Source organism: Hyla sarda, unplaced genomic scaffold, assembly GCF_029499605.1.
Source record: "Hyla sarda isolate aHylSar1 unplaced genomic scaffold, aHylSar1.hap1 scaffold_3487, whole genome shotgun sequence".
Classification (NCBI taxonomy): Eukaryota; Metazoa; Chordata; class Amphibia; order Anura; family Hylidae; genus Hyla; species Hyla sarda.
In genome coordinates, this window is record NW_026610249.1 from 1 (window position 1) to 15,659 (window position 15,659).

The window sequence follows — 15,659 nt, forward strand, 5'->3', positions numbered from 1 at the left end:
ACATACCCTTAATATTAATCAGTTGTGACTTAATTTACTATGTAAGAGTTGGGTGACATAACCTATTTTGCTGCTGCGTATTTTTTTCAGCTGATTTTGCTACCCATTAACTTCAATGGGTAGGAAACTACGCAGCAGAAAATACGCAGCAAAATACAGCACGTGTGACCCTACCCTAACTATTTATGCAGCTATAGGTCACTGTGTGCTTTTAGTTTAAAGGGACATTTGAATATTTTTTACAATGTTTGCTTTGATACATTTCTTTTTCTCTTATGATGCATTCCTTCTCATCCTCATGACAGGATTAATAGTGTACCTTGGGATGATGTGTGGTGCGTTTGTATGGGGAGGATTGGCAGACAGACTAGGGAGGAAGAAATGTCTCACCATATCACTGGCCATCAATGCTGCCTTTTCATTCATATCCTCCTTTGTTCAGGGGTATGGCTTCTTCCTCTTCTGCCGCCTTATTTCTGGATTTGGGTAAGTACAACTTTTCCAATAAATATTTTCTTATAACAAAATAAACTTACTGTATTGTACAGTAGAGGCTGCAGTCTTGAGCAAGATATCTCAGCTCCCCTGGTAGGTATTAAGCAGTATGGTGCGGCGTTAGCTTCTGTACAAACTACCTTCCTAGTTTTATATATGTTCTCGAATATACTGTATGAGCTTTTTTTATTCTTTTTTATTCTTTTTTTTATTTTTTTTATTCTTTTCCCTGATTTTAGTATTGGGGGATCCCTACCTATTGTGTTTGCATATTTCTCCGAATTCCTGTCACGTGAGAAGAGAGGGGAGCATTTGAGCTGGCTTTGTATGTTTTGGATGATTGGCGCAGTCTATGCATCAATAATGGCGTGGAGCATCATTCCTCACTATGGTAAGATGTTTCCCAATTACACTTTAGATCTTTGAAGTGAACCATATTACACTTGTACAGTGGTCTCAAACTGTGGCCAGGGCTGGCCCAAGTCATTGCGCAGCCTAGGTCCAAGAGGGACATATTTCGCCCCCCCCAAAAAAAAAAAAAAAGTAAAATATTGTTCTATTGGCTAGTGCAATTACAATGATACCAAACTTGGATAATTTTTGTTTCATTTTTAGGTTAAAAAAATATAGAAAACTAAAAAAGAAGAAAAAGCATTTGATCAATGCCATGTTCTGACCCCTATAACTTTTTTATTTTCCCACCAAAAAAGCTATGTTAGGGATTATGTTTTGTGCCATGAGCTGAAGTTGTTAACAACTATGTTATTGGCACTCGATTGCTAAGGGCTGCCTAAGGCAGCATTAAGCAATTGCTGATCCACCGAGCCACCTATCTGCAGCCCATGATTTTATGCAGAGCTGCAGATGGGTCCTCTAGACCCCAGGGATTACCGGCATTTAATGTTTAAATGCCGTGATCACTACTGATTATGGCATTTAACCATTTCTGATGTCCGTCAATGCCGGCAGGTGTCAGTTGCTGATAGCAGCAGGGATCTGCTGGTTATGACGCGGACCGAACCCGTGGGCGCGTGTCATATTCTCCACATCCAACCCATGACGTACCCATACGTCATAGGTCAGGAAGGGGTTAAAAATCTTTTCAGATGGCATTTTGCCACCATTGTGAAGGTGCTGCCTGGGTCCAATGGATCCAGCAGGACCCATTGTAGGGCTGGCCCTGACTGTGGTCCTCCAGATGTTGTAAAACTTCAACTTCCAGCATGCTGGGAGTTGAAGTTTTGCAACATCTGGAGGGCCACAGTTTGAGACCACTATACTTGTAGGTATATGCTGTATTGTTTTTATTAACTGAAAGGTAAAGAGATTGAAATAGATTTCAAATAGGAGAGCCGTATCCAGCTGGACATATCGTCTAGTGTTACAGTACATGGCAGCTGTTCGGAAAGTCTTCCAGAATGAGACTCATTTCACAGAGACTATAGAGCAAGATCCCAAGGAGGGACTACCCAATATAATGTCCATATGACCCAAAAAGACGTATGAAAAAGGGTTGTCTTTATGAAAAGGGATCTTTATCTGCACAATTATGGTTTCTGGGACACCATAAAAAATCACTAGTAGCTTATCATTTCCAAACAGTGCTGTCCAAATAGACCTAGAGCTCTGCTCTTATAGACATATATACACACAGCCATCACATTATCAAGTCATGTGACCGCACTGTGTAGAGACACGTTGCCGAAATGCTGAGCCCAGTACAGAGCGGGGATCGCTAATACAGGAAGCCAGAGGCTGCTCTAGACTTTTTGAGGCCTTAGGCAAAACTCGATCGTGAGGCCCCTAACCCCCATACCCTTCCCCCAGCCCAGTGAATGTAAGAGAATGGCGGTGTATGCAGTGTAAGCATCAACACTATTCTGGGGAGCAAGCAGGAGTTTCGTTTAGGGTTTAAATAGATAAAATAATACCTCCACACCAGGACAACATATTACTACTGCTAATACCATCATACTGTTTATATATATATATATATATATATATATATATATATACCACTATGCAGCAACCACACAAGGGACAAATAATTCCACCACACCATGACTATACATTACAACTATATAGTGACTGGATAATACCACCATACTGACACTGAATAAAAACAACTATTACAGACCAGTATCACCAATAACATTACTATATAAGGGACAAATAATTCCACCACACCATGACCACTACTGTTACTATTATATAGTGATTGGATAATACCACCATACTGACACTGAATAAAACCACTATACACAGACCAGTATCACCAATAACATCACTATACAAGGGAAAAATAATTGCATCACACAATGACTACACATTACCACAGTACACAGACAGTAGTCATCCCAGCTCCACACAGGCTCTGCAGACCATATAAGTGAATACATACAGTTACATCAGGTGATGTCTTCTCTGATCGGAGTGGGTCACTTTCCTTTTTCTTCTCCATCCGGCCCAGACCGTCATGTCAATTTCATCCAGCCACAACTCCACAGAACCTGCCAGACAAACATTTTAGTCTCCTTACTTTTTCAGCACCTATAGTGCTCCAAACAGTAATAATAATCCTCATAGTGTCCCACACAGTAAAGTACTCACTTTTGGGTTGGGGAAGAGTAGATTGCACCCCCCATTAGGTAGTTAGGTCACTTCAGCAGGTAGATAGGTCCTTTCACATTGTTTCCCCCATAACACAGGTGCCCAAAGTAGGTAGGTGCCACCTGTAGGAAGTTATTCCCTGTATATAGCGGCCCCTTGTAGGTAGCAGAAGCCTTCTATAAGTATGGAGTTACTTTCTGTAGATAGGTACCCCTCTACATAGTTGCCAGCTGTATAAATTTGCAGTTCCCTGTATATGGTTGCAGTCCCTTGTATATATTATAAGCAGCCCTCATTTAGGCAGTAGCAGCAGCAGCCAAGATAGTGGTCGTAGTAGTTGTAGTAACTCCTTTTAAGTAGCAATAGCAGCCTCCTTTATTAACCCCCTTTTGCTAGTAATAGCAGTCTCCTTACGTGACCCCCTTTAGGTAGTACTAGCAGTCCCCTTTAGTAACCCCCCCTTTAGACAGTAATATTAGTCCCCTTTAGTGACCCCCTTTTGGTAGTAATAGTCCTTTTAGTGACCCCCTTTAGGCAGTAAAAGCAGTCCCCTTAGTGACCCCCTTTAGGTAGTAGAAGCAGTCCCCTTAGTGACCCCCTTTATGTAGTAAAAGCAGTCCTCTTAGTGACCCATTTAGAAAAAAAACAGCAGTCCCCTTAGTGACCTCTTTTAGGTAGTAACAACAGTCCCTTTAGTGACCCCCTTTAGGTAGTAACAACAGTCCCTTTAGTGACCCCCTTTAGGTAGTAACAGCAGTCACCTTTGTGACCCCCCATTAGGTAATAATAGCAGACCATTCAGTGACCCCCTTTAGGCAGCAAATGCAGTCCCCTCAGTGACCCCATTTAGGTAATAATTAGTGTTCAGCACGAATATTCTTAATTCAAATTTTTATTGCGAATATCGGCACTTCGCGATTTCTCAAATATTTAGAATATAAAGCCATATATTCGTAAAAAAATTTCACATGCAAATTTTTATGCAAATTCGTATGAAAATTTTCCATGCAAATAGGGGTCTATCACATAGGTCTATCACATGAGCCTGTTTTTTTTTTTTCACATGCAAATTTGTATGAAAATTTTATGCAAATTTTCCATTCTAATTTTCGCATGGAGAAAAAAGTAAATGAACATAGCGAATATGCGAATTTCGTGAACATAGGAAAAATAATTGTCAATATATTTGCAAAATATCGCAAATTCGAATATGGCCCCTGCTGCTCATTACTAGTAATAATAGCAGCCCCTTCATTACCCCCTTTAGGTAGTAAAAGCAGTCCCCTCAGTGACCCCCTTTAGGTAATAATGGCAGTCCCCTTTGTGACCTCCTTAGGTAATAACAGCAGTCCTCTTTGTGACCCCCTTTAGGTAGAACAAGCACTCCCTATAGGTAGTAGGGGGTAGACCCCTTTAGGAAGCTACAAATACTTATCAGGCTCCCCTGTAGTGTGTCCTCTCTTCTGCTCTGCTCTTCTCTCCTCTGGTCTGAGCTCTGGCGCGTGATGACGTAACTCATGCGCTGGAGCACAGACCGGAGCATAGAAGTAGAGACACTTTGGCCCCTTGCGGCTGTCTGTATGTCGCAGGAAGCCACAAGAGTGATTGACAGGGAGGGGAGCCAATGGCTCTTCGCTCTGTCAATCAGCCAAGTTATGAAACTAACTATGGGCACATCGGTAAGATGCATTTATAGTTAAATGAGTCCCAGACTGGGCTCTGCAGATTGGCAATGAGTACAGTCAGTTAGGCGGCTGCCTAACTCGCCTAATGGAAGAGCCACCTCTGCAGTAGGCTGTGCTCCGGCACAAGAGAGTAAATTATTGACATCTTATGGCCAAAAAGAATTACTGCATCATGGAAACATATGCTGGGAACAAATACTATTACAGGAGATTATGTATTATTATTATTTTTTTTTTTAAATCAACTGGTGCCAGAAAGTTAAAGAGTTTAGCAAATCACTTCTATTAAAAAATCTTAATCCTTCCAGTACTTTTTAGGGGCTATATACTACAGAAGAAATGCTTTTCTTTTTGGACCTCTCTGATGTCATGACCACAGTGCTCTCTGCTGACCTCTGCTGTCCATTTTTGGAACTGTCCAGAGCAGGAGAAAATCCCCATAGCAAACATATGCTGCTCTGGACAGTTCCTAAAATGGACAGCAGAGGTCAGCAGAGAGCACTGTGGTCATGACATCAGAGAAATCCCAAAAGAAAAGCGTTTCCTCTGCAGTATACAGCCAATAAAATGTATTAGAAGGATTAAGATTTTTTAATAGAAGTATTTACAAATCTGTTTAACTTTCTGGCACCAGTGGATTTAAAAAAAAAAAAAAAGTTTTCCAAGGGAGTACCCCTTTAACATTTAGTCATTGAATCAAGTATGAATTGAAGCCTGGTTTACTAGTGATGTAAACCTTGTGCATACCTTGTTGTCAACAATGATTTACTTTTCAGGATGGGGATTCAGTATGGGGACACACTACCATTTCCACAGCTGGAGAGTGTTCGTGGTTATATGTGTTTTTCCCTGCATCGCTTCTATGATTGCTTTGAAGTTTATGCCTGAAAGTCCTCGCTTCTTATTGGAGGTAAATGCAACACATTTTTATTTTTGAACTACCTGCTTTATCTTTTAAGAATATCATTCAAGAGTTTATTTTTATAAGTGCAAAGTATAGCTCAATCTGCATTAATGGGGCTGTCTGGAGGCTCAAAATACATGACAATTCATGTCCAAGATAACATGAATGATTGTACTATTTCATTTCTATTATAAGCTTAAAGGGGTACTCCGGTGAAAAACTTTTTTTTTTTAAATCAACTGGTGTCAGAAAGTTAAACAGATTTGTAAATTACTTCCATTAAAAAATCTTTATCCTTCCTGTACTTATTAGCTGCTGAATACTACAGCGGAAATTCTTTTCTTTTTGAAACACAGAGCTGTCTGCTGACATCATGAGCACAGTGCTCTCTGCGGACATCTCTGTCCATTTTAGGAACTGTCCAGAACAGCATATGTTTGCTATGGGGATTTCCTTTTACTCTGGGCAGTTCCTAAAATGGACAGAGATGTCAGCAGAGAGCACTGTGATCATGATGTCAGCAGACAGCTCTGTTTTTCAAACGGAAAATAATTTCCACTGTAGTATTCAGCAGCTAATAAGTACAGAAAGGATTAAGATTTTTTAGTTGAAGTAATTTACAAATCTGTTTAACTTTCTGGCACCAGTTGATAAAAAAAAAAAAAGTATTTCACCGGAGTTCCCCTTTAAGGGTACTACTGCATATTTTGTGCAGCTGATTTTGCTATCCATTAAAGTCAAATATGCAGCAAAAATATTTAGCAGACCCTGTTCGTGTGAACGTAGCCTCATCGTTTTTCAGAAAGCTCTAACGTGTCATAGCTGGGAGCTGCTGTTCGGGACATTACTGATCCTTGTATATTTCTTGTTTCTTTTTAGCTCTGTTTTAGAATACTACAATACAGGAATTTAGGCGCACTACTGTGGTAGATGTATACAATGACATTGGCTATCCCTCAACACTGATGTTAAAATTGAGACATTAGCCTGAGCCCACACACCAACGCCAAGGTTTCTCAAGTGGCACGGGCCCTAACACTAAACCTACCTGTGCATGATAAGCAAAACCAGGGGCCAGTGGGCAATTACAGCAGCATTAGGTCCGACTCACAGCCTGCTCCCAGATTACCTCCAGTGTGGCTGAGCACACATACAATGGGAGGAGGGAGGCAGACTATGAGACCCACCCAAGTTGGCTGATATGTGTGTCGGCCTCACAGGTGAACCTTAATGCTGCCTTAATAGTAATCAAAGCGCACTAAATGTGGAGTTCATACTCCACCAAGTATAAGATTTAAACAACAACAAAGACGTGGTCTCAAATGGCAGGAGGTGCTCAACCCCAAATGCAGTTGTGCATATATATACTGGGGAGCAGATCCTGCCCTTGTGGTCCGTTGCTAGGGGCGATCCCCAGCATAAAAGTGCCACAATGGCATCCTACACCAGATAAACAGTGTGGATGTGTAACATATAGAGTAATACAATAATACAGGAATTTAGGTGCACTACAGTGGTAGATGTAAAGCTCTGTTTTAGTGTAGATATGAAGAAATGAAGAAATGAAGTATAGTTATGTATCTGTAATGTCCAGGGGGAAAAAAAAGAGTCTAATATTGAAGAAAACCTCTCACATTAAAAATGCAGTGCAATCCACAGGGAGCGTACTACAGAGCAGGAGTTGCTAAGCAGACTGATCTATTATTTTGTAGGAAAAGTTCCTGGATAACTATGTGTATATATATATATATATATATATATATATATATATAATGTAAACCAGTCTCTCTATATGACTTACAGCTCTCTCTATGTGCACACTTATACACAGATGGCTGTCATTTATAGAATAGGTCTGCCCACATTACTACTACGGTACTTCATGACTTCGTGAACTTTTTCTAATATCAATGTGCTCAGCATCTCTTGCTTCATAACATGCTGAATGCAGTTTGGACTGGATGCACAATGTGACAGGTTTTCTTGAAATGCAAATGCACCATGAAAACTCATAAATCTATGATTAAGGTCCCTGCTGGCCGAAACATGTCAGATCCGTCTGTGTTGTGTGGACTAAGGTTTTAATGATTATAATAAAAGATAAGTTTTAAGGAACCTCTCTCCGCAGGATCATTCCTTCTTCATGGTTAATGACTTTCTAATGGGGTCAGACAGACTAAGTGGTGAAAATTGGGATTTAAAGGAGTGTTCCTGATGCCCGGTTCAGACATTCTTGTACTGATATGTTTTATACTCCAGGAACACCAAAAATAAAAATGTAAACAATTACAAATGTGGTGCTCACGAGGAGGATGGAAGCAGTAGTACAGGGCAGCTGAGGGTAATAGTACTAGTAGTACCTCTAACAAAGTTGTTTGTATTCATGGTAGCTTTGGTGTCTGGTTAAACCTATTATGTCCTCTTTTGTTACTTCCAACTTTTGTAATTTATAAACTGTACAACAAAGAAAGTCCTTGACACTGAGGTAAAGTATAGTGAGGTGTCTGTGTACTGATGTACCCATGATAGTATGTGTGAATAATTTGATCCAGACATACGGTATGTATAAACTTGTAAACAGAAACAATATTTACTGAAAATCCTCTGTGCGCACACCAAAATAATGCAAACTCATTACAGCATTGGTTACCGTGGTAGCAGAAATATTGTCTTTAATTACACTCTAAGCACTTCCATTGTTGCTATGGGAGATACATAGTCCAGTTAAGGTACATTCTAATGTAGGGGATCTTTATAGCTTAGGGACTATTTAGTAGACATTTACTCACATTTAGTTGTTCTATGATTCCGTATCATAGGAGGTAAGGCGAAAAGGTTGTGACCTGAATGGCACAGGAAGCCCACAAAGAGTCCAGTGATGGCAGAAGAGCACTTGTACAGCTCCTGTTTCTTTTGTCTTAGAGACAATCCCCCCTCTTAGAGCAGGAAAACCAATGTAGAAGCAGATACCCTTTCAGTGTGTATGGGAGACAGTTCTTGGGTTATACACCTTCTTAATGTCAACAATGTTGTTGTTTTCTGTGATTGACCCAGAGCTCACTCAACTTGGCAGCAATTTGAAAGAGTTACAAACTTCTCAGGCAGGGCCAGGGCTACCTATTTCAGACTGGTTCCAGCCCACTTAGGGGAAAGCGTATGCACATGTGAAACAATGTAAGGACAATAATGTTCTGTTTGAGTATCGTGAGTAAACAAGTTTAACTCATGATACTCGAACAGAACATTATTGCCAAGATACATTATACAGCCACACTACAACCCTTATTCTACCCCTGCTACTAAATGGGTACCGGGACACTTCAAAAGCTCCCCTTGTTAGGTACACACCTAGCTTTCCCTGAAATTATTATTTGAATAAAATACAAATATATTTCAAGGCAGATTTATTCTTCAAAGGGTTTAAAATGCAATGGGAACAGAAGTGCTGGGTGTTTAAAAATGGCCTCTGAGACAATCCTTTGAGATACAGTCCAATAAAGAAATTAGAAACTGTTGAAAAACATTACAACTGATTTATAAATATAGTGGGAATTTATTTTATTGGAGTGGGTTTAGTTCGTGCCATAGCATACATAGAAAGACAAAAAGGTACCCGTACTGACCGCGAGGAAAAAGCAGACCGACTTCGATGGCATCTCAGACAGATCCGACTTCAGGCTGACAGCAGGGCGCTCAGAGTGGAGACGACTGCCGGCAAAGTTTCGCGCAGATCGCGCTTCTTCCGGCCTCGTACGAGGCCGGAAGAAGCACGATCTGCTTGGAACTTTGCCTGCAGTCGCCTCCACTCTGAGCGCCATGCTGTCAGTCTGAAGTCGGATCTGTTCGAGATGCCATAGAAGTCGGTCTGCTGTTTCCTCACGGTGAGTGCGGGTACCTTTTTGTCTTTCTATGTATGCTATTGAGTGACTTCAGGTTTCTTGGTTCCCAGCACCTCCGGACCCACAGGCATCAGGACTGCATGTTGCCACAGTGACAGAATGCTAGCCTCCACAGTATATGCTGACATAATTGGTCTTTCTCCACAGCAGTGCCCTCTAGCTTGTGTTAGTTAGTTAGTTAGCGCTGTCATTGCTGACTTGGGTTTTCTTACAGACTGGTAAACATGATGAAGCTTGGATGATTCTAAAGAAGGTTCATGACACCAATATGAGAGCCAAGGGAGAACCGGAAAAAGTTTTTACAGTAAGAGTTAATCTTTGACAATTTCTAGTACACTTTTGTTTGTTGTAGTTGTAGTTTGTTGTACTTTATGATATAACATAATAAACATATTATATTGGCCTACAGTAGGGTCTATATATAATCCCAATGTGTAATTTACTCTTTGATATTGTATCCTGGCTGTACACAACTAACTAAAGCCCCAAAGTTAAGTATTAATGCCTAGTTGGCAGATAAAGGGCACTACATGTAAGACCATGTCTTCTCCTGTACAAAGAACAATTTCCTTTTTCTTATTTTCTAGGTTTCCCATATTAAGACACCGAAACAAGTTGATGAGTTTATTGAAATTCAGAGTTCCACTGGGACATGGTTTCAGCGCTGGCTGGTCAGGGTCATGACAGTTGTCAAGCAGGTATGTTGTGAAATAACTTATTCATAATAAATCATATATGTCTTATAATCCTTATAAACCTTATGGGAGAGAAAAAGCAACAATAAAGCTCTCGTCATATCCCGTCCTCCTATCCTGACCTCATATCCCCTCCTCATATCCCGACCTCATATCTCATCTTTCTATCTCGTCCTCATATTCCAACCTCCTGACCTCATTTCCGGCCCACATATCCCAATCTCACATCTGTCCTTACATCTAGTCATCACATCTAGTCCTTTAATCCCATCTTCCCATCCTCAGCTCATATTCCAACACCCGCACTATTTTCTGCACCTGCTTGCAGGACAGTCGGCAGGATGTTTCAAAGTCCCAGCAATCTCTGCAGCCCGATAGTGATGCGATTAGAAAATGCACCAAATGTACTATAGACTTGCTTTGGACTCGTAAATAATATCCGCCCCTTGCAAATGGAAGTGGGTTATAGTTAGTTAACTATATTTTTACTTGACATATAAGTATCATGTGTACGATGTTTCATCAAAATTACTTCAGCCATTTGGAAGTTATGCAGGAACATACAAACATACATACACACATGAAGTTTTATATACATAGAATATTCTATTTACTAAACAAATAGTTATTCTGATATTGGAGGAGGATGTCTACTTGGTCTATAATTAATTCTCTCTTTTTGCTGTAGGTATGGGAGAGCATACTGTTCTGCTTTTCTGGCCAGTACAGGAAAAACACAATATTTCTGGCAGTGGTTTGGTTTACTATGTCCTTAAGGTAACTTTTTTTTTTCATTGTCACTCCTCTAATTTGAGCAGTGTTCTCAGAATGTCTACTTTTCATGTTCTGCAGCTACTATGGTCTTACGGTCTGGTTTCCTGATACAATTCGGTACATACAAGATGAAGAGTATGCAAGCAGAGTTAAAAGATTTGAGAATGAACATGTCAAGAACTTTGTATTCAATTTTACCCTTGAAAACCAAATACACATCGATGGGACCTATTACAATGACAAGTAAGTTACAGGATTTGTCCCTTGATGGCTAAATTTATACCTTTTAGTTTTGCCTGCATATATTATACAGAAGAGCTAATTCCCCCAATTAAGTTGTAAAAAACAGGACCTGTTTAGGTGCAGTGTAAGCTTATTATTAATAATTTGTTTATTTATTCATTAATTATTTGATTTATTTGTTTGTTAGTATCTGTAAAAGATGCACATGAGGATTTCCTGGCATTTACATCTTTGACTTGCACAGCTCTCATAAAAAACATCTTTAAAACCAATCTAAATGTACAGGATTCTATATTTTCAGGGTTCAATATACAGCAAAAACATGAATGTCTCCTCTTTCTTTATGTCCTGTAAAACTGTCCAGGAGAGCCTTGCCATTTGTATTGTTTAAGCTACACTGCCATCTAGTGGCAATAAGGCAGAATGTTATGTGTCCAAAATATAAAAACAGAGGGAATTTATTGTTTAGTATTAAAATGTACGTGAGCCAAATTTAATAGATGGTCGCACGACATTTGATACATTTTGCACATATACATATTTCTTGAAATTTCATTTCAGTACATCATTTTCTATGGTTTACTCGCTGAGCAAAATGTAACAACTTTTCACTTTTCACAATTAAAAAAAGTTTAAACACAATTATAAGTCACCCCCCCCCCCCATAGTACTGATGTTACTAATATCAGATTTTTGTATTTATTAATTTGTTTTTGGTGTGTGTGTGTGTGTGTGTGTGTGTGGGGGGGGGGGGGGGGTGTGTGTGTGTGGGGGGGGGGGGGGGGGGTCACAAGCAAACAGTAGTAGTAATATAATGCTCATGTCCTGTTATATGGCCCTAGCATACTAACACAGTGTAGTGAACAATGTATAAAACTTACAGTTCAAAAGATTGAAGATTACAAAAGGTATAACATTGTGTTTGTACATACTTGTATTTTTATGGCACAAGGTATTTCATCACACAGGTATTTAAAGCTTCTTCACATTCATTTTAAACATTAGTACTTTCCTTCCATCAATTCATGTATTATTTTTCATTTTTTTTAAGGTTCTATAAGATGAAGTTCAAATATGTCACCTTTGAGGACTGTGTCTTTGATGAATGCTACTTTGAGGATGTTACTTCAACAGGCACCATCTTTAAGAACTGTACCATCAAATATTCATATTTTCACAATACAGGTAAGATATAATAATGTCTTTAGTTTGAAGAAATGTCTAGAAGAAAGACATCATGCTCCTTGCTGAATGCCACTCTGTTTCTGTACATGGAAGTTCATGAAGGGCTTCTCTGGGAAATAAGGAAAAGGAAATAATAAAAAATAAATTAGTCTATATTGCCATAACGATGTTAATAAATAATTTGTGCTATTTATTCCTGCATGTCTTGTCTAGGTGTTAATAGTTTATTCAAAATGTCCGCTATCACATTAATAGAAGGAAACAATCTATCCTAGCAGCAGGCCCGATTGATGTCAGCGGTCCGTACTTCTCTGCTGGTCACTCATTAGCACATTACACTATAGTATATTGGGTTAAATGTAGGTTTTGGAATGCTATTTATTTTGCTATAGCTGTCTCTTTATGTACTCTTTTCAGCATTATCTTGAAGACACATAGATAGAGTGGAGGCAGAACTTTGCTGATCATAGGGTATAATATTGGGATATAGGTATATATGCATCCAGCCATCCAGCATCCTTGATTTATCCCAATATAATTAAATATAATGTGCTAATGAGTGACAGAGCAAGGAGGGTGGCTTATCTCGTGCTCTGATTCATGACACAGTCTATTTAGCTGTGTGGTAGTACAGTACACCGACAATGTGTGTGGATTTGCTGTGCTACCCAACCGGTTTGACTCTGGGCCATGCCCAGGAGCAGGGACTGAGTACCTTCTACCCAGTGGAACCTGAACTTCAAATGCTAGAGGGTACTAGATCCCTTCACATGCACGGGCCTGATGTGGATAGCAGCTATCTCAGTAGATCAGATGTTCCAGAAGGTGGCACTAGTCTATTAGGCAAGTAAGCACAATCAACTGGCCAGGTCAATTACAAAGTGTAACAGTACCCTAGCAACAGGCAGATGTGGAGTAAATAATAGGCTAGAATGTTAAGGCAAGTAGCACAGGTTCAGAGTCAACAATCCTGGTTGACAACAGGATAGACGATACAGTACAGGAAAAATCAGATGGAGACAAGGAGACAGGTCAATAAACAGAGAAGCTGGATCTGAAACAGAACACTGTCACGAATGGACACCAGGAACCACAACAATGCTCAGGCACTAAGGAAAGGGCAGATCAGGCTTACATAGATGTTAGAGAGCTGTGATAGGAAGGAGACAGATTTTGGTGCTGTGCCCTGCCCCTTCACATCAAGGCTGTCCAAACATGCACCTTAGTGACAGGTCGAGGAACTCGCATAGCAGCAGCTGCACAGCACAGAGTAGGACACAGAGCAGGACCCAGTCTGTAGTGTTATGTGAGAGTATGCCAACAGAAGCTGACCGCCAAAGTCACAGACAGGTTGTGAATAATCTGTACACTACCCTCAGACAGTGAGTAGTAAATAATAAAAGGTATTTGGGAACATCTTTATAGTAATATATATTAATGTATTTAAATGGGCATTGACATTTTAAAAACATTTTTATATATTTAGATAATAATATGTGTATGTTTTAAATATACATTAGTTAAACAAATGTGTACATTTTTTGATAAAAAAGGGATCTATACTTCTTATCACTAGTGGTCCCTCCACTGCCATAGCACTGTCTTGTCCCTGCAGCTATTATTGGTCTGTTTTGTCTGGCAGCTGTGCTGAGACTAAATACAGGAAGTGTGGGCGATACAAGCAGGGCTCTGTGCATGCTCCTAGCTTGTCAATCAGCCTACTCTGTGAGCTGGCGGCATGTTACAGAGCCTCAGTGCATAGAGCAGCCAGGATGTTTCATTTTAGTAATAATTTAGTATTTTTGTGGGAATGTTGCAGATTGTCACAGAATATTTCCCTAGTGGGAAATCTGTATCAAATCTACAGTTCCAAATATGATTGGCATGTCTGCTCCTGCAACCTTGTCCATGAGGCATCTCTTGTCCATGACTCATGGACAAGACTGATGCTGCTGCAGGGCTGGTTAGTGTCCCAGTAGGTATGTTGACCCCTAGTGGTGGGAATTTCAGGAGCCGTTTTCTTTATTAAAGCTTAACATTTTTTGAAACAATCATATTGCACATTTTCATCAGTAACACCATATAAAAAGTTTTTGGATCTGAAAGTGCTCATTTAACTATTTACCTGCCCTATGGATACATTGGAACAAAGATTTGTATCTTTGTGATTCACAATCAAAGCAATTGTATTACCCGTTGTAATTTCACTGACAGATCTCTTGGTACAATTCCACATAATCAGAGATTGTAAAATACAAGGGAATACAGAAATCCTACTGTATATTGTATGGTAAGTGCTGACATCTGTTGTGATGCTTATGGCTGTCCATGTGTTGCTTACACAGATCTTCATGAGCACAGATTCATTGACTGCACACTAATAAACAGCACATTCTCTAATCATAAAGAAGACTGTGATATTGACTTTGAAGAAGACAATGATTTTCTGATTTACCTGGTTAGTTTTCTTGGAAGCTTATCGGTATTACCTGGAAATATTATCTCCGCTCTCCTTATGGACAAAATTGGAAGAATAAAAATGATAGGTGAGTATCCAGGGTGATCTCTAATTTTCTGAAACAAAGATCTTGTTGTGCTAGACACCATAAGGAAATCATTACAGATTACCCGAAATGGTATCAGTTATTATGCCCATAGTGACACCTGCACAATTTTCTAAAAACCAGGAATGGCATAATCTTGCACTATTACAATAAAATCTCTTTAAAAAGATCACCAAAAATTGCACTAAAAAAGTAGACATTTATGGTGGTGGTCTTCTCAAAGAAAATGACAACTGTGAAAAATGGTGGGTGGTAGCCTGAAAATAAGTCACACAAAATCGGGTCAGGATTAGGAGGTTGTCTTCTCAAAGAGGTGGTTAAATTTCTGGGAGTTTTGTGATGATTTTGTGCAAATCTTGACTAAACTGTAATTGTAGGACCTTTGGTGTTGTATTGGTAACATGTCAAAGGTCCTGCAGGGTCCCAGAGAAGAGAAAGAGAAGAGCCAGGAAATACAAGGATGGGGGGGGGGGGGCAGTGTGTGAAACAGGAGAGAACCATGGCAATCAGGGAGACCAGTCTGTGATCGAGGGGAGACCATGGTTGTTTGTCTGAAAACTAACACGACTGGTTTGTAAATGTTGCAGTTGGTGTCTTTGTTTTGG

General features: G+C 39.8%; 1 protein-coding gene across 1 annotated transcript; it reads left to right on the top strand.

The window, feature by feature from the left end:
- Positions 1–305: 305 nt before the first annotated feature.
- LOC130331367 (synaptic vesicle glycoprotein 2B-like) lies at positions 306–15,036 on the top strand (the record flags this gene model as incomplete). Its single annotated transcript, XM_056553690.1, is given in 9 exon segments — positions 306–486; positions 735–886; positions 5,567–5,700; positions 9,808–9,897; positions 10,181–10,291; positions 10,977–11,065; positions 11,141–11,305; positions 12,357–12,490; positions 14,836–15,036. Coding segments are annotated over 9 exon segments (1,257 nt in total), but the record flags the coding sequence as incomplete, so codon positions are not given.
- Between the last annotated feature and the right edge of the window lie 623 nt (positions 15,037–15,659).